This window comes from Meriones unguiculatus, chromosome 10 (genome assembly GCF_030254825.1).
Source record: "Meriones unguiculatus strain TT.TT164.6M chromosome 10, Bangor_MerUng_6.1, whole genome shotgun sequence".
NCBI lineage: Eukaryota > Metazoa > Chordata > Mammalia > Rodentia > Muridae > Meriones > Meriones unguiculatus.
Window position 1 is genome coordinate 20,951,416 of NC_083358.1, and position 19,794 is coordinate 20,971,209.

At 49.7% G+C, this 19,794-nt stretch overlaps 1 protein-coding gene across 4 annotated transcripts in view; it reads right to left on the bottom strand.

The window, feature by feature from the left end:
- The window catches only part of Has3 (hyaluronan synthase 3), a 194,200-nt gene that overhangs the window by 12,723 nt on the left and 161,683 nt on the right, over positions 1-19,794 (bottom strand). Inside the window, exon 1 of one of the 4 annotated variants that reach the window (XM_021632563.2) lies at positions 358-4,339. The exons of 2 other annotated variants lie outside the window; for them this stretch is intronic. Coding sequence is in view for 1 of the 2 variants with exons in the window: in XM_021632504.2 (XP_021488179.1) it covers positions 14,822-14,998 (177 nt within the window). In the remaining variant the exon portion in view is untranslated. Of the gene's footprint in view, positions 1-357; positions 4,340-13,932; positions 14,999-19,794 lie in introns of those variants that run through there. One more of the 4 variants, XM_021632504.2, reaches the window with a different exon arrangement.

The following is a 19,794-nucleotide window of genomic DNA, read 5'->3' on the forward strand; positions in this document are numbered from 1 at the left end:
CGCCGGCCCGGCCGAGCCGCCTTAAGTAGCGCTTGCGACCCGCCAGGAAAGGCGCCCTCCTCCGGCCCCGGGGCCCGGAAAGTTGGCAGGAGTGGGAGGGCGACCCGGGGTCCCCCGTGGGCGCAGCCCCTCCGTCTCCACGGCCTCCGAGCCCTCCGGGGAAGGGGCAACCCCCAGCGCCGCCCAAGGCTCAGCTGCTCCGCGCCCACCTCCGGGCCGGCGGCCTTGGAGAGGTGCTCATTGTCCGCAGAACCCGAAGTGTCGTGAACTTTCCATGTGACCCGTGGGGACCTCCAGAATCGTTCCTGCGCGGCCCCGCCCCCACGCCCCGCTCCCGAAGCCAGGAAACCCACTCACCCTGCAGGCTGGCTAGCCCAGCGGATCTTCCCCCGACTTCTGCTCGCCGAGGGGCGGCCAGCTATGTGAGGGGGCTCCCTAAAACCACGGTTCTCCTCGAGCTTTCCCGGTGGCAGGAGAGAGGAGCAGAAGAGGAAAAACTGTCAAATAGGAAGAGGCTGCTCAAAGGTGTTAATTGTGACAGGCTGAGCTTTGAATTCCTCAGTGGGGCGCTGATGGCATTAAGGCTGTTTGCAAAAGCTGCAGATTGGTCTAGCAGGAACCCAGGAGGTTCCGGTCTTAAAGCCCAAACTTCTTCCTCGCCACCTTCACACCTTCATTTCCGACTTCCCCGACCTCTTTAAGTTTCCATTTGACTTCCTCGATGGTAGGAAGTCCCTGAAGTGGAGAGGGGTCCAGGAGCAGAGAGAAGCGGTAGCCGAGGTAGAAACTATAGAACCAGCTGGAGACCTCAAGCTTTTTCAGAAAAACTTGAAGAGAAATGATTACTAAAGACTGGTTTTAAAAATGAGTTTGTGTCTTCCAAGCATCAAAGAGAACTTTGCCAGCCGAAACCATCCGATAAGCACGTGAGCTGCGGTCTACGCTGCCCCTCTCAGACATGCTCACAGGCCCTCAGTCACTTAGCCACAGCCACTCTGGCATACCTCCCATCCTGGCAAAGTCAAAACGGTTCACCCTGCTTCAGGAGAGACATCACCGCACGGGTTAAAAAGGTTGGGCGGTGAGTTCGTTTTGTTACTGTGAAACAGTCTCTAGCCCAGGATGGGCCCTTGACCTTCCTATGCAGCCAAGGATGACCCGGAACTTCTTATGCTCCTTCCTTTAACTCAGAAGAGATAGGTAAAGGCTTCCCGCACCCAGTTTATTCAGCAATGGGGACTGAACCCCGGGCTTTGTGCATGCTTGGTAAGCACTGAGTTTTATCTCCAGCTCCAAAGAGTGTGCTCTTAAAGGGCTGTTGAGATGGCCCAGTGAGTGATGACACTTCGGGCCCAACCTGAGTTCTGAGTTCCAATCAGAGACTCAGATTGGAAGCAGAGAGCCAGCTACCACAGCCCTCCTCTGACCTCCACACAAATGACAGACACGTCCACAATAAAGAAATACATGCAATATAGAAATAAAGGCTCATACTGAACCCCCGGTGGTGTGAGTGCTGAGTTACGGATGGCTTCGCCCTGCTGCAGCCAACAGATACTCAGAGAAGTAGTCTCTTGCTTAAGAGGAGCTCAGGAGTCTGTCGGCTTGTTCTGCCACTGCCTATGACAGCAAACTTCAAGTCTCCATTGTAGAACGGAGGTTAGAGGACTGGACTGAGGACTGGTACAGAGTCCCTGAGAAAGTACAAGGCGAGCCACAGTCAGCCTCCACTGAGGTGGCTGCATGGGCCCATCCTGCCTGTGTTCAGTTCCAGGCAGTTTCTGATTGGTGTTTAGATAAACAAACAGTGTCTGGGCTTGATGCCATTACAGATCCTAGGAGCCTACGGCACGGCCACCCATGCTACACCCAGAGGCATCAGAGTCTGGAAGGGCCAGGGGTTTAGGGATCCATTTGATCCTCCCCCTTCCCTCCTAGAGTTGCAATATGCAACATTTTAGATCAAGGGAAATAAGCAGGGAGTTGGCACAGGCAAGAGTGGCTACACTGGCCCCGTGGAGGAGGTCGCACATGGAGGCTCAGGCCCCTATGCCACTCTACTGGCTCTAGGGCGGGGCTGGCTCAGCACACCTTGCCAGTCAGCTAAGACCTTCCACAGGAACGGTGGGCCCAAAAAGGATGTCCAGCACCCAGCCCATACCAACTGGCTTTGCTTTCCCTTTCTGATGTGCACGGCTAGAAACTGGTAGATAAAAACCGTTTTTAGCGTTGTAAGGCTGGCTGGTCCCTGGAGGATTTCCAGTAATTAGCATCCATTTTGAGGGTCCCTGTTTGCATTTACCCCTTCACTGGAAAGTCACAAAGGGGTTGATACATTAATGCTTGGAGTTTCTCTCTGCATACCACAAGGGATGTAAAAATAGGGTTAATTCCATACCCAGTCACTTACAAATGAGCATTCAATTGTTGCTGAATTGGCTTTCACACAGGCTCCAGACACTAAGCCCCCCACTCTGGTTCAGAAGATTCAGGCCACACTCACTCAACACACGTGGGAAACCTGCTCAGAGCAGAGCGGCCTCGGGCTAGTTACCACCATGGAGAACATTATCCATGCTGAAGACAAATCCACTTGCGAAATCAAGTTGTCCCAAAAGGCAGTTCCTAATTGAATATTTTTCTTCCTTTTTTTCCTTCTCCTGCCTTTTTTTGAGGCAAGGTGTATTTTGTGTAGCCCAAGCTACCCCAGACTCTGGGTGATCCTTCTGCTTCGGCCTCCAGAGTGGTAGTGGGCCTGTGCTGCACAGCTGGCTGTGATGAATGGTGACAATGCAGCTGGAAGAAGTCAAGGCTGTCAGAAGGGAGATCTCTGTTGGATCTGAGTTGGACAGCGGTCCAGGGAAAAACATTCTAGACAGGAAGACAAGCTTCCAGGAACGGGCTGCAGTTTGCAGAATGGCAAAGGGGGGCCTGGGTGAAACAAGGCAGTTACCCCATCCAACTTCCAGCTGCGACAGCTGGTGGAGCCTGTCTGCTCTGAAAAGGTGGTGGCTAGGGGCAGACTGCCTGTGACTTTGGTGTTGGCTTTGGTGTTGTTCACAGGCTCCAAGCGCTGTTAATGGAGCGGCTGGGCCACAGGTAGCACCCAGTGCTGAGGATGAAAAGGAAGGCCTGAGAGATCTGAGAGGTAAATAAGCCCCGAGAGGGCCGAGAGGGGGCAGTGATCAGAACCGTGGGTGCTGCCTCAGAAGGTGACAGTGTCAGCCCCTGCGGGCACAGCTGAAGGCAGGATGAAGAATGATGAAAAAGAAGAGTTCGTCAAGCTGTGGAGCCTCCTGACCATAGCCGACAAGACAACACACGTTCATTTTAAGACAGCTTCTAAGGTTCCACACGCACCTATGATCCCAGTTGCTGGGGAGGCCCAGGCAGAAGGATTAATTACGTGACCCTGTGTGTTCAAGACTAGCCTGAGTCAGGTGTGGTCTCAGCATTCAGGATGTAGAGGCAGGCAGATCTTTGTGAGTTTGAGGTCAGCCTGGTCTACATAGAGTTCCAAGATAGACAGGGCTAGAGAGATCCTGTCTCAAAAAACAAAACAATAGTAGCAATGTTTGTTTACTATGGAGGTTTTTCTCCCCGAGGCAGTATAAGTCACAGTCTTACTTAGTACATAATTCAGTTTGAAGCGGAGAGCTCACTCCTTGAGTACAGCAGGTGGCTACCGTCACACAAGGCTGTCCTGTCGTAGCTCGCCTCTCTTCTGGACACCTTGCCTGGCTACAATTGAAACCGTTTGTTAGGGAATTGCTCTGCTGGTAACCAGGTTCTTTCATGCGGCCTTGAAGGTCAGAATTAGGGCTTACCAGACTGACAACCCCTTAAATTAATCCCTAAGAGAAAAGGCTTTGTGTAGCCACCTTTCCTTTCTGTCTTTTTCTGGAACACAAAGGTGTAGTTATGAATGATAATGTCTCCATTATTCTATGAATATTCTCCACTGTTTTCTTTCTAATTGTGTGAGTTAGGGACTAGGAAGATGGCTAAATGTTTAAGTGCCCACATCAGTGCTGGAAACTGGGCTTAAGTCCTCTGCAAGAACAGCAAGTATTCTTCTGTTGTTGTTGTTTGGGTTTTTTTTTTTTTTTAATTTTGTTTTCAAAACAGGGTTTCTCTGGGTAGCCTTGGCTGTCCTAGGCTCACTTTGTAGTCTAGGCTGGCCTTGAACTCAGGGATCCACCTGTCCCTGCCCCTGAGCGCCATGACTAAAGGTGTGCGCCACCACTGCCTGGCTCAGCAAGTGTTGTTAACCACAGAGCCATCTTCCAGCTCCCTTACTTTTCCCTTTAGTACGTTTTTATTTATTTATTTATTATGTATGCAGCTGTAGGCATGCCTCAGCACACGTGGATCAGAGGACAACTTGTGAGAGTCAGCTTTTTCCACGTGGTCTGCAGGCTCAAACTCCAGTCTGCAGGGTCTACAGAAAGCACGCTTTACCTGGTGAGCCATCTCACAGGCCCAACAAGTCATTTCTAAATGGTTAGAATTCTGAGTTCAAGGATATCCCTTCTATGCTGGGACCAGGTGAGTGAGAAAGGTTTCAAAATCTCAGTCTGCAATGAAAGCAACGGCGCCCGGAGTTGCAGATTTAACCTGGTGACAGCAGAAACCCTGGGTGGTTGGCAACATGGAAATCTTACCCCTGCTCTTTGAGGGAGTTGGCAGGGGAGGGGATGCACTGAGCCGTGCCAGCTCTTCGGGCACCTGTGAAGACCACAGGACACAGGGCTGCCTGGCGCACAGCCTGCTCCTCCCGGACACCCCGGATGAAGGATGGGTAGTGTCTTAGGGTTTCTATTTCTGTGGAAAATACCACGAACAAAAGCAACTTGGGGAGAAAAGGGTTTACTTCAGCTTACAACTCTCAGGACGCTGTCACTGAGGGAGGTCAGGGCAGGTACTCAAAGCAGGGCCCTGGATGCAGGACTGAAGCAGAAGCCATGGAGGACCCTGCCTCGTTGCTGGCTCCTCAGGGCTTGCTCAGTTTGCTTTCTTATATACCCCAGCTTCCCTTACCACCCACGAAGACGATGGGCTGGGCCCTCCCACGGCAATCATGAATCAGGAAAAAGCCCCACAGACTTACCTACAGGCAATCTGAGAGGCATTGTCTCCGTGGAGTTGCTCTTCCTGGCTTACGTCAAGTTGACAAAACAACCGCAACCAGGGCAGGAATGCTGAACAGAGGCTCCAGGAGGCTCCCAGAAAGAAGCTCTCCCCAAAGAAAGTACTTCTCAAACCCAGTGTCGTCCCAGCCCGGGGTCTTTTCTCCTTTGGGAGCTTATAGGCCTATTCCGTGTAAGTAGCCATGCGCTAGTCCGTACCACACACGTGCATGACTTACTCTGGCTCTAGGTGGACACACTCACTCCCCCAGACCTTAATGCAACGCAACCCTGTGTGCAGCAGCCCCTCAGATCATTTGGTTCATGTTACTGGGACACCAAGTCCAAGTGTTCTGTTGGTGGTAGTTTTCGCTGTGCCGGGGATCAAGCCCAGGGCCTCACACATGCAGGGCAAGGGCTCCACCACTGGCTGTATCTCCAGTTCATCAATTATAACTCTTAATATGGTGGTACTTCTGCTGTGGGTCTTCTTTCTGGCTTAAGAGCATTATTTATCACTGTCACAGGGGAGGTCCAAAACGGAACCATTCAAAAGCCTTCCGTGAAGCGCTGAGGACAGCGGGCAATCCCCGTGCCTGTGTAGAAATGGGCTCCTCAAAATTCCCAGCTCTCTGCAGCAGACTTAGGGATCTAACACACACACAGACAGACACAACCAATGCAGTGGTTTTCACTCCTGTCTGTTATAAATTAAAATTTTAAAGCCCATGGGACTTTTTAAACAAGCACTAATGGCTACAACCCAGATCGATTTTCTCTGAGCCACTGGGGTAGGCCCTGAGCTTGAATATTTTCTGTATCTCAGGTGACTATTATGCATCCTGGGTTGGGCAGGCATCCCAAGGGTTCTCCTTGGGTGAGATTTGCCGGTGTACTTCTGCACCAAGAAGCCAGTGAGAGCCAGCCACTCTGGTGGTGTGCTCCAGAGCTCAGAAGAACAGTGCAACCCACTTGTTCTCTGGCACTATAGGCCATAATGATAGGCGCCTCTTTGAACTAACTGACCTAAAACAAGCCTAACAATGAAGGGCTGGAGAGATGGCTCAGTGGCTAAGAGCGCTGGCTGCCCTTCCAAAGAACCTGGGTTCAATTCCCAGCACCCATTCCCATCTGTAACTCCAGTTCCAGGGGACCGGATGCCCTGTGCTGCAGCAGGCATGCAGCATGTGATGTACAGGCATACATGCAGCACAGCATACATGCAGCACAGCATACATGCAGCATAACAGCCATCCATAAAACAGAAATACATAAAGTATGCAGAAACAGTGTAATAATGGCTTCAGAGCCAGAAGGAAGAAAGTAAAAAAGGTGCATTTTTGAACTGGCAATCAGGAAGGAAAGCCAGAACCAAGGAGAGCAGGGATAAGGCTAGTCCCTGGGCCTCTGGGTCCCTGGGCCTCTGGGTCTCTAGGCCTCTCTGATGCTCCTAAAGCGAGATTCCAACACCCTTTTCATTAGTAAAGTGCTGCTTGCTCCTTTTCTTGAAGTCAGGAAAGCAGCCAGTTCTTTGAGGGGGCAACTTAGACAACCTTTAGTAACTTTCATTGACTCCATCACAGGACATCTGGATTTTAGGGGATTTCTTGGCCCAAAGGATGGGCGAAGGGTGGTGTGCAGAGGCTCACAAGGGGCAGCTCAGTAACTTACATGGACCTAGTTTTGGCCACGGGGAAATAGCTACTTGACTGAGTAAAGGCTTTGCTCTTTGAGATCTCTGAACAAGACTTTTTGGTGGGAAAGTGGGGTCATTTCACCCCAGTTCTTGGGCTATCAGCATTAGCATTTTCTCCTTTAAGTAAAAATAACCCATTTTTCAAGCTCATTTCTCTGCCCCCTCTTTCTTGGCTACAGGGTCTCATGCAGGCTTTGCTGGCCTTGAAGTCATTATGTAGCTGCAGATGACCTTGGATTCCTGATCCTCCTGCCTCTACCTCTCAAGAGCTGGGCTTCCAGGCCTGTACTAACACATCTGGCTCAGGCTGGCCTTTCTTTAGGATTCCTATTGTGGCTGTAGGTTTTGAGTTTGGAGAGTGGTGTGTGGTCCAATCAAGGGCCGTGCATTGTGTATTTGCGGGACGTTCTTGCTAGAGGCTCTGAACTGCAGAGTGGCTTTGTTCCCCAGCACCAGGTGCCTACCCGTGCGTGTGAGGACTAGGGCTGCACCCCAGAAAAGCCCCACCCAGGCACGGTTCTGAGCTGCCTTCAGCTTGGAAGGTACACAGTGGAGATGAAGCATTACATCATTTAGTAAACCACTTAAAGGCTCAGCGGTTTTTCTAGGTCCTCAGTGGAGAGAGGCCCCCATGGCTCCAGGTGCAGACTGCCTCCTCTTGATTCAACTCCAGGACTCACCTTTCTGAGCTCAGTTCAGCTGACTGACCCCTGGGCAGAAGGTTTCCTAGCCCACCTATCTCTGACCCTCAGTTCTTTTTGCTCCTCCTTCTGTGTGCAGAATTTGCCTCTGAAGCTGGGCGTGTGGTGAATGTAATCCCAGCACTTCAGAGGCGGAGGCAGGGAGAGCAGTAGTTCAAGATCAGCTTCAGCTACACAGCAAGTCTGAGGACAGCCTGGGCTACATGAGTCCTTGTTTACAAAGCAATGGCAACAAAGCCACAACCAAAAAAATACACAGGAAAGGAACTCACCTCTCTGGATCTTATTTTCCCTCCTTCCTAAGAAAACCGTTCACCCAGAATATTTTCCTCTCTAAAGGAATAGCTCCATTTACAACTCTGTGGATATGGCCTGAGTACCCTGCAAGGAACAGCAGTTCAAAACGATCCACTGTCTTGGGCTAGACAGATGGCTCAGCCCTTATCACTTGCAGAGGACCTGGGTTTGGCTCCCAGCGTCCACATGTCCACATCAGGCAGTGAACAGCTGTCAGTCACTACAGTTCCAGGGGCTCTGATGCCCACTTCTAGTCTGCATGCGTGTGGTAACCATATCCACATGCAGGCAACACACAACACACACACACACACCCTTTCCTACCTCTCTCTCCCCATCCTCCTCCCTTCCCCCCCATTCCATCATCATTGTGAAAATGAAGTCTGAGAGCTGAGCTCCCTTACAGGAGATGAAAGGGTTAAACAATCCTCACAAAAGAACACTTCCTACAAGTTTTTTCTTTCTTTTTTAATTTGTTTACTTCAAGACGGGGTTTTTCTGTGTAGCCCAGGCTGTCCTGGACTCGCTTTGTAGAGATCCACCTGCCTCTGCCTCCACCTGGCAGTGCTGGGATTACAGGCTTGTGCCACCCTGCCCAGCTAGTTCTTATCTTTTTTGAGACAGGGTCTCAGTAGGTAACCCAGACTGTCCTTGAAATCGCAGAGATCACCTGCCTCTGTGTCTCAAATGCTGGCCTTCCAGGCTTAACCACCATGCCCAGAGTGTTATGTTTTTCTTGGTTTGTATGTGTGTGGCTTGATGCTCAGAGGGGCAGTATTAGCACTCTGTTTTAATCTAAGAACTCTATAAAAAAGGAATTAAAGCCACCAAAGTGTTGGGGAGAGGGGCTAAGAACTTACACAAACCTAGTTTCTAGCCTCTGAAAAAACTACAAAGGTCAGCCAGGCGTTGGGGGCACACCTTTAATCCCAGCACTCTGGAAGCAGAGACAGGCAGATCTCTGTGAGTTTGAAACTCTACAAAGTGAGTTTCAGGACAGCCAGGGCTGTTAAACAGAGAAATCCTGTCGGGGGTGGGGGAAGGGGGGAAACACAACTCTCTCAGGTCAAAAAGTAGAGACGGCTAGTACTGGCAGGCTCAGTTGTCTTAGGCTGGGTTCTCAGGTACGAGGGTACTGTTCCATGGTTTGGTTTTAGGACAGGGTCTCACTGAGCCTCTATTCCTTAGCCTAAGATAGCACTATTTTAAGGAACTGTGGGTAAAGCTAGTCTTAACATAGGCAGTGAACTTAAGCAAGCAGGGAAACTCCCTGACACTGAGAACGGAGTGGGATGGCAGCAAAGCACAGTGGTTAGAGTGCAGTCCTGGAGCCACACTGCCTGCTCCAAATACTGGCTTGCCTACTTCTTGTTAGCTCTGCAATCCAAACAAGCAACTAACCTCCTGGAGACTTTCATTTTCCCATCTGCAAACAGAAATAATAATAAGACCTAGCTCAGCTGGTACATGCCAATAATCTAGCATTCAGGAGGCAGAGGCAGGAGGCTCAGCACTTAACGGCCATCTTCACCCTCACAGTGAGTTCGGGGCCAGCCTGAACTCCAACGGACCCCATCTCAAACAAAACCAAATAATGAACAATATCTACCTCAGAGGCCCAGTGTGAGTGATTAAGTAAGTGTGTTAGTGTCTGTCAACTGCACAGGAGGGCAGAAGAAAGTATAGCAGCTGGGTGGTGGTGGCGCATGCCTTTAATTGCAGCACTTGGGAGGCAGAGGCAGATGGACCTCAATGAATTCAAGGCCAGCCTGGTCTACAGAGTGAGTTCCAGGACAGCCAAGGCCACATGGAGAAACCCTGTCTTGAAAAACAAAAACAAAAAAGAAAAAGAAAGAAACTCTGTAGTAATAACTATGGTTATTGCCATTGCTACCAGTCACTATTCTCACTGGGGTCACAGGCTGAGCCTGACCCTGCGGAGTATGTGTGTCACATATGCCTTTGTGTTTATATGTGTAAAGAGCGGTATATACATACTGTGTGTGTGCACGTGTGTGTTGGGGGGCATGTGTGCTGTGTGTCTTCCTTTACTGCTCCATGGCCAGCCCTTGCCCCTCAACACTCACGTGAACGTCAGGTGAAGCTGTGTGTGGAGGAGACAAATCTTAGAGAAGGTGGGCTAGTCCAATCAGGCGAGCGCCTGGTTCACGGCGAGCCCCTGGTCAGTCTATCATGGAGCCATCAAGGAAGCCCTAAGAGGAACTGTGGGAGGGGCCAGGGATGACTCTCACATGCTAAGAGAGCAGAGTCCCTCCCAGCAGACGTGAGGGTCTGCTTCCCTTTTCCCTTGCCAGACTGTGGGGAGCACAGCCTGAGTTGGCCAGCAGCGAAGAGGCTGCAGCTCAGCAGAGCTGCCAGACCTATTCCTAGCCCCCAAACAAAGCGGACACTGAGCTCAGGGCAGGGTGGTGCCTGAAGTCAGAGGTGCAGCGCAGCAGCGCAGTGAGGCTGCGCATCTGACTGCAGCGCGAGCCAGCCAGCCTGTAGCAGGACACAGCCAGGCCCTGTAGGTCATGGCTACTGCGGGGGCTCAGGGAAGGCAGCCACGCAGTCAGGGAATAAAGGTGGCCAGCTGTCAACACCCATTCAGCGCTCGGCTGCCATTTTTACTCTGGTGCCACAGAAACCCCGCTCCGGGGGACACACAGGAATCTCTCTCTAGTTTTAACAGGTCAGTCAGATGGATCGTCCCCAGCTTATTCCCGAAAACTAGTCAACTTTCCCATGTCATGGCCACCCTCCAAACCCCTGATGAGAGTCGGCAGCACTCCATTGAGGTGTCCTCTGAGATAAAGGGACAGGACAGATAAAGGGACGGTGGGCAGATCACACACTTGCTGTCCTCTTTCTGTTGTCGGAGGAGCAACTGAAGCCAAACTGGGGGTGGGGAGGGAGCAGGATCTGCCTGCTGCTTTCTTGTGACCGAGGAGAAAACAGAAGAAGGGCTTCATGTGGTTATATTTATTCCCAATTTCATTAAACATACCACATTAGCTTTTCGGCACTTTCCAGAAACAAGCTGAAGAAAGTGGCTTTGGGGAAATTGGTCCGCAGTGAACACCTCTCTTACCCCCCACCCCTTCCCTGCCCTTTCCTCTTGGTCTGTCTGGGACCCAGCTCTTCCTCTGGGGCTTCACACCAGCTGTTCCCTTCACCCACGTCTCTGTGGTCAACCTCTTTGGCTTTCAGAGCTACCAACTTCTCCACAAGGCTGTCGGACCTAAAAAGACAGCAGCTCCACCCGACACTCACAATCCTCACTCCTGACTTTATTTTTTCCTAGAACGTTAACAACAAAAATGAAAATTTTTTTATTACATTCATTTACTGGGGAGGGGATGTTCTTGTATGTGTGGAAGTCAGAGGACAACTTGAGGGAATCGGTTTTTCCCTTCTGTCATGTGGATCCTGGGATTTGAACTCTTTTGTCAAGCCTGGTAGACAGATGGGGGATGGAGAGGCTGTTAAGGGCAGCAGAAGAGACCTGACCCCTGAGAGAGGACAGACAGAGGTGGAACAGAGAGCTCTACCTCTCAGGATCCGTCACACGGCAAGCATTACTTTCTGTCATGTGCCATTTATTTATTTGCAGTGGTGAGGACTGAGCGCAGGGCCTCCACTGAGGCACCGCTGGCTCTCTTTATATTTTTATTTTGAGACAGGCCCTCTCAGAGTCTCCATGAACTCACTGCAGCCAGGCAGGCCTTGAGCTTGTCACCCTTCTGCCTTAACTTCCCAGAGTCTGGGATAGCAGGTCTGTGTCCCCAGGACCAGATGGAATTAAAATTTTAATTTGTGCTTTTTCTATCCCACTAGTCTCTTTCCCTAGAGCTTTTCATTCACAGACATAATATGCACATGAATAAATTTACAACAAAAATTATAATCGAAACAGTCTCATGTAGCACAGGCTAGCGCTATATAGCTGAGGATGGCTTTGAACTTATGCTCCTTTTGCCGTTATTTTCAATGTGCTGTGATTGTAGGTTTTTACACGGTGGTGTCTGATTTTCCAGGCACTGGGGATCAAATCCAGTGCTTTGTGTATATTAGGCAAACATTCCACCAACTGAGCTGCATCTTCAGCCCCTAAGATTTTTTTTTTTTTCTAGACAGCATTTCATACTGCGGTCTAAGCTGTCTTAGAACTCACTGTGTAGGCCAAACATGACTTTGAACTCGCTAACCCTCTTGCCTCAGCCTTCTGAGTGCTATAGTGATAAGCATTAACTACCATGCCTGGCTTAGAAGAGTTATTTGATGATTTTTAATAATTTGGGTATGTTTAGGAGTTACACTAAATAACGTTCCCGTTGAATTTGACAATGAAGTCAGGAAAAATTTACTCTCTCAAACTGAGCACCTCAAAATCAAAAAAATCAAATACCTTCAGTCCTTTGCTAAACAGTTCAAACTAAGAGTTAGTTCATACATAGAGATAAAGGGACCAAAGAGGCTCTGAGGGGCCTATGATGGAGAAGTCCCTCAAAGTCATCAAAGAACATGCTCAGCACCGCAACGCACTGATGTGAATGTCATGGACAGTCAGACTGCCTGACATATGCAACCCGGGTTACGTCTAAAGCAGGCTGCAGCTTCAGACATAACATTAAAAAATATATGTGATTAAAAATATTTTCAATTATGTGTGTGTCTCTGTCTGGGTATGTGCATGTTGAGTGCTGGTGACCTTAGAGGCCAGAGGTGTCAATCCTTTGGCGCTTGCGTCACATGTCGTTGTGAGCTGCCTGATGTGGGTGTCAGGAACTGAAATTGAGTCCTCTGCAAGAGCAGTATGCACTCTTAACTGTGAGCCAGCTCTCCAGCCCTAGGTTGTCTGTATTCTAAAGGCTAAGAAACAGGGATTTTTTTTTTTAAGGTTTGTCCAGGGCATCAAAGGAAATAAAAAAGCTCCAACCCTGATTTTATAGACATTCTTGATTTGAAAAATACAAACTAATGCTGCTACCCTAGCTGAAGAGAAATATTCCTTTAAAACATTCAATGACCCTTGTTCTAATTTTTTTGAGACACGATTTCTCTGTGTAGCACGGGCTGTCCTGGAACTCAGAGTGCCTGTCTCTACCTCCTGAGTGCTGGGATCAAGGCTGTGCATCCCCATCGCCTGGCTTTTTTTTTTTTTAAGACAGCCTCACTATTGTAGCCTTGGCTGGCATGGAATTGGCTATGTAGAGCAGGCCAGCCTCAGACTTAGAGATCTGTCTGCCTCTGCCTCCCGAGTGATGGGATCAAAGGTGTGACCCCACAGCAGCCCTATTCTAATCCTTTGATTGCTAGAGTAGTTGTGGTTTGTAACAGTGATTTGCACCTTTATGGGACTGTCTACTGATAGGATATCTCTGCCAATGAAATGAGCCAATTCAAACCAAATTAGAGCATAAAAATGCAGGTATATCGGGGCAGTTCTCAGGGGGTTCACTGACCTCACAGGAGGGGTCAGTGGAGTTACCATGCAGAGGGAGACAGAAGGAGGTGTGGGGAGGGGAGGTGGAGGGAGAAGAAAGAAAGGAGCAGAGAGAGAGAAACCAAAATGTTTGGATTATGTAGTGAAGAGCCACTGGGGTAGAGGAAGCCCTCCTTCTGGGCTGGAAGGTTCAGGGTGGAGCGCTGGGTACACCATCCATGCCCTGTAACAGGCAGGGACTGAGGGATGCTGGGAGAACCTGGAGGCCAGGTCTGCTTTGGTCTGAATCCCAACACCTATCAGGAAGGCTGAGCTGACAACTGTGTGTAATCTGGCTTGTTGTTGACGCTTGCCACACAAGTGTGTCAACACCACAATCACTCGAACTGCCAGAGCCTGAGTTCTGCTTTCCTTAGAGCAGGACACCCCAGAGAGTGGAGATAAAGTCCCACGACAAAGTTCCAAGCTTAGGTTGGAGCGACAAACTCCAAATTAATCTTCCAAAGAGGTAGGCAACAGCGTGGGGCTTATCTGAAGCAGCCAGCAGTTCCTTTTTTCTGTGTGAAGGTTCACGTAAGCGAGGGCACACACACACTGTACGTGTGTGTGTGCAGACCAGAGAACAGCCTTGGGTGCTGTTCCTTAGGAAGCACTGTCCACCTCTCTTTCTGTTTTGTTTATTAGTTCGGTTTTTTGTTTGTTTGTTTGTTTTTGTTCTTTTTTACATGGATGCAGGGGATTGAGCTGAGGTCCTCATGCTTACATGCTAAGTACTTTAGGCACTGAGGTATTTTTCTTTCTTTTTTTGTCTTCCCGTTAGAAGCAATGAAAACACCTAAATATATAAATACATGAGCTAGTAACCTGCAATTGTTCCAATGAGCGGGCAACAGGTCTCCCCTGTGTAACACACTTTCTGCCTGCCTTTCTCAGACCAGTCCTTTGTCTCGGCATTCGCCCTGCAGAGGAGCTGAAGACGGAATGGCAGCTCCAAGTGAAAACAGAGGGAGCAAAAGAAAATGGGCGCAGACGACAATCAGGGCTAACCCTTCTTTCTCTGAAAGTCAACCAGCTCGACGACCAGCTTCACACTGGCTGACCATTCCAGCCAAGGTAACTTTATTCCTTTCTGTGTTTAATAATGCTGCCTTCCCTTCTCCACAGCTTCGTACCCAGATAGCTCCACCTGCTCCTCGTCACAGGCGGGGTCATCTCACCATGAAAGAACATCAAGATAGACCTGTGCGGCAGCTTCCCCAGCCGTGAGAAGATGCTCCCAGTGACATCCGCATCCTCTAACTGGCACAGGACAGTGTACTGATTACATGGAAGTCACCATTTTTCTTCTAACTGCATATGCTGTGGGTCAGATGCACAGTGACTAAATGGATGCTCTCGAAAGGTAGCCTGAACACCCATGTGGCCAGCACCATAAAGCTACCTTAAGGTTGCCATATTGCCCGCACCAAGGAGGCCCCCTGTTGGGAGGTGTGTGGCCACTGTTTTGGCTGCTTGGTCCCTCCCTGCCTTCTTCCATGTCCTGTGACCCGGTCTATGGCAGGACCACAATCTTCTTCTCCAGCTTCTGGGGTGGGAACAGGAAGTTCCTCAAGATCTCGTCCAGCTCCTCCAGGGCCAGCTGGGCATGGAGCTTGGCCACATCATCAGGTTCCAAACACACCACGTGCTTCAGCAGGCGATAGAGATCCTTGAGGACATCGCTCAGCACCTGGACAGAGAGATAGGGTCGTGACCACATGTCCACCTGGAAGCAGTCTCAGGCTTCCTTGTGAAGAGAGTGCAGGGCCTTTCAACCTGAAGGAGGGAGAGCTGGCTGTGGCCCACGGAGGAGTCCACATAGGGTGTTTCTTACCCACAACACCTCGTTTTTTAGGCTGCTGCTCATTATTTCCAGGCCCCAGTAGAGCTCCTAGACCCTCTCTTCAGTCAAATAGCAGAGGCCTCAGGACAAAGACACAAGACTGCCTGGGCCAGCTGTTTCTAGAGTGACTGGCTGCCTATCATTGCCTCGGGGTCCTCTGTGTGTATGTACAAGCACACATATGAAGTCGGCGCTCTCCCACTGTGTGGACCCTGAGGGTGGAACTGAGGGCGGACGGCTTGGTGGAACAGCTTTTACCCACTGACCCATCTCACCATCCCCTTGTTGTTTTTCTAAGCTAGACTGGTCTCTAGCTTGGGATCCCTATGCCTCATCCTTCTGAGGTTCTGGGTGTGGTTGGTTCTAGTTTAACAGTTTGGTCAAGGCTGGTCGCGGCGGCACACGCACTCAGTAGACAGAAGCCGGCAGGCCTCTGTGAGCCTGAAGCCAGCGGGGTCTACATAGCAGGTTCCAGGCAGCCACGGCCACACCTAGAAGCCTGCCCTGGAAAGAATTAGAGGAAGCAGGAAAAAGAAGACAAGCCATGACAGTACAGAAGAGAACATGCCTCAGCCTGGTGGCACCTGGCTATGATCCCTGCTCCTGTAGCAGCAGAAGGTCAGCAGTTTAAGGCTGGTTTCAGCTACAGCAGTGAGTTCAACACCAGCCTGGGCTAATGAGACCCCATCTCAAAATAAAACAACCAACAACAAAGCAAGTGAAAAACAAAACAGAAAACCAGAACACATTTAAGGCCCTAACAGCAGACAGCTGAGGTCAGAGGAAAGGGAGTTATACTTTGGGTCTAGTGAACTAGAGAGGACAAACAGAAATGACCAGAAATGGTGGGTGACAAACTCATGGTCTGCCCTAGAGTCTTCCAAGCCCCTCAGTGTGCCACATCATGTCTTGTGGAAATTAGAATCTCTCCACTCATCCACCGGGATGACTGGGTCCAGGCAGGGAACAGGGTCCCCCCTAAAAAGTTCTGGGCCCTTTCTTTCCACACCTGGCCTCCCTCTGGCTGCCTGAGCTCTAGTTCTGTGGATCTTTTTTCCTTAGCAGAGTTCCTTCCCTGCCCCACAGCTTTGTACATGCTGGTCCTTTAGGCTGGGAGGCTACGTCAAGACCGGTTTATCCTCCACCACCTTTCGGGAGCTTTTCTCTCTAATGCCTGCCAAGCTAAGTCTAACTATTCTCAAATTCTGTTTGCAGTCCCTATCACAATCATAATTTAAATATTTGTTGTGATACTGTGTTTTCATTTATGTTGGGATTGATATTATGTAATTAAAAATGTTTCCTCATTAGATCATGAATACTACTGATGCCAACTCCATATCTTGTCTTCAGTGTGGCCCAGTACCTCTGGCAGACGCGGTAACACATTCATGAAGGACTGAAGGCACACATGCCACTCCTGGCCAGCCTCATAATTCTAAGAACAGCCACCAAAATAGTGCCAGGTAACCAATCTAGTCCCCCAAGATCCATGCCGCTGCTTTAATGACCTATTATAGAAATGTTAAAAACTAGTGATTTTCATTGGATTTCTGGCTTGGAATTGACATCTGGTGAAACCATGGAGCAGGAATGTGAGCAGAGGAGACGCACGCAGTCTCTCACAAGTAATTTCTGACTGTGGTCATTACGCCCCTCAGACACAACACTGACAGACTACAGGTGTGGGGGATCAGCAACCCCAGCCAGAAGCCGGTTGATGGGTCTGTTATTCTTACAGCTGAGCACACAGAGGTGCTGACTGCCTGGAGAGTCCCAGCTTTCCAATCCAACTAGAACCTGTTCCCACCACACAACGAAGGTAATGGTTTTCTCAGAAAGACAGATGATCGGGGAACCCCAGGTAACATCCTTTCCCATTCTTTCACTTTGTTTTAGCCAGACATTTACAGGAAAGAAATGACATAGAGACGCTGGACAACCTATCGTCCTTGCTCCTTCTAGCGAGTCAACGGAGGTACCCCACTCACAGCAGGTGCTCAGATCAAGAAGCCAAACAGTGGTGCTCACTTTTGCATCTTCCATTTTTCAGTGATGGAAATGCATGTGCACGTGCAAGCAACGGGATACACATTGTGCAGTTTTGTGATTCTGTGTATGAATTAAACACTTCTATTTGCATTTAAGATTGACATTGCACAGAATAAAGATCAGCTGTAGAAAGCATGCAATTGTTTCACACTTCAAGGCACTCAGTAAACACCTGGACAAGTAAAGTGAGATTATGGAAGAGAAAAGGAAACTGTATTTTATTATTAATGGCATTTCCTCCCTCTTTTTAAAAATGTTTTTAAAGATGTATTTATGTTACGTGTATGAGTGCTTTGCTTACACGGTTACCTGACTATTACATGCATCTGGAAGTGGAGTTATGGGCAGTTGTGAGCTGCGGTGTGGGTGCTAGCAATTGAAGCAGGTTCTCTGCAAGCGCTCGACCTCTGGCTGTGCCATTTCTCTATTCCCTAGCTGCTCTTTTAACTGGGTCCTCGCGTTTCGATTTTGCATGGGAACATTTTTACACGGCCACATCTGTTTCTTTTCCCAGTGTTGCTCCTTTAAGTCCTGTGCCCCATAAACCAAGCTCACCACGATGCTGTGAGGCACGCCGCGGACTTGCTCACGGAGCTGCTATGACACCATGGAGTAAGGCAGCACCGGAGCCTCGCTAGGCACCGCCCACACTCCGCTAACTGGCCTCTTCATCCTTTTTTTTTGGCAGAGTGAAAATGAGATGATTCCAGAAAGAGAAGATGACTCTGCACAGCTTCTTCCTCTGGGTTACTCACTGCGTAATCTTGATGAAGGGCCTACATGGCCCTCAGGCAGTACACTGACGCGAAAAGATGAATAATCCAGGAACCTGTCCCTCTGGCAGCCAAAGCCCAGTGGGGAGGCAGGCACGCACCACACAGTGAGGTCTCCACTCTGAGAGGCAAACAGTTTGCTTGATTATCTGGACCAAAGGAAGTCACCTGCTTTTGGAGATGGCAGAACCCCCTCCTCAGCAAGAGGCTTCACTGAGACACTTATTGGGTGCCACCCAGGAATGGCTTCGGGGTCCCTTAGCAAGTCTCCGAATGACCCGGTGACCTGAGACAAAGCAGTTTCTAAACAAAATTAGTTTCAAAAATGATATTTATTATTAAAGTTATATTTATTTAATGTGGGTATATGTATGTGAATGTGCATGTGCCATGACTCACACATGTGTAAGGATGGGAGTCCGTTCTCTTCTTATACACGGGTCCCAGGAACTGAACTTGCAGCACATTCACTGAGCCATCTTGCTGTCCCTGGCCTCCAACTGTCTTGGATCTCTTTGTGCTGCCTTCTCCCAGAGATGGAGAGCACAGGCACATGCTACCTTGTCAGTTCCAAGCAGTGCAGGGATTGAACCCAGGGCTAGGCAACTTCCTGGCCAGCTGAGCCAAGATTGAACCCAGGGCCAGGCAACTTCCTGGCCAGCTGAGCTATATTCAGAGTCCTAAGAGATTTATTTTTTTTTATATAATAATTTTACAACCTGATCCCAGCCTTCTCCCTCCTCTCTTCCCAGTCTCACCCTCACACCCCTGTCCTGTTTTTCCCTCTCCTTCTTCTCAGAGAAGGGGAGGTCCCCAAGGGGTACCAACCCACCCTGGCACCTCAAGTTACAAAAGGCCTAAGTGCATCCTCTCCCACTGAGGCCAGACAAGGCAGCCCAGCTACAGGAAAGGGATCTAAAGGCCAGCAACAGAGTCAGAGACCATTCCTGCTCCCATTGTTAGGGGACCCACATGAAGAACATATGTGTAGAGGGCCTAGGTCCAGCCCACGAATGCTCTTTGGCTGGTGGTTCAGTCAGTGTGAGCCCCCCAAGTTTACTCTGTAGGTCTTCTTGTGGTGTCCTTGACCCTTCTGGCTCTCTCAATCCTTCCTCCCACCCTTCCACAAAACTGCCCAAGTTCTTGGCCTATTGTTTGCTGTGGGTCTCTGCATCTGTTTCAACCCACTGCTGAGTGGAGCCTCTCAGGAGACAGTTACACTAGGCTCCTGTCTGCAGATATCATCAATAGTGTCAGCCGCTGGCTCTGTCCCATAGGGTAGGTCTCAGGTTGGGCCTTCTACAGCTACCTACCGCTCCAAGAAAGGCAGCTTTGCCTCTTTAAAAGGGTAAGTTCTGAAGCATTCTGCTCTTCCTAGGGTGTGGGTAGGAATTCCCCCACGAACTGCTATGTCCTTCAGTAGCAGTAACCTTCTGCAAACACACAGCATCCTTGAGGGCTGAGCTCCTCTTACAGGCTCTGGACTTTTTTTTTTCTTAAAGGTAAGTGAGTGTTAAACAAAGCCTTCTTCATAATTAATGGGTCCACCTTAGCAACCCACCCTCCTCCAATCCCACACACCACGGGACTTCCTGTGGATTCCCCAAGGATCAAAGCTTCCTGCCAGCTAAGGACTGTCACTAAATCCAAAGGATCAGGGGCTAAATGTAAGGAGAGTTCAAAGGTAAAGTTATTCACGGTGGCCTCTGCGCTGGGCAGGGTACAAGCAATCCTGAAGAGGAACCTCTCATTAAGACTTCAACATACCTGCCATCTACACACACACACACACACACACACACACACACACACTCCAAC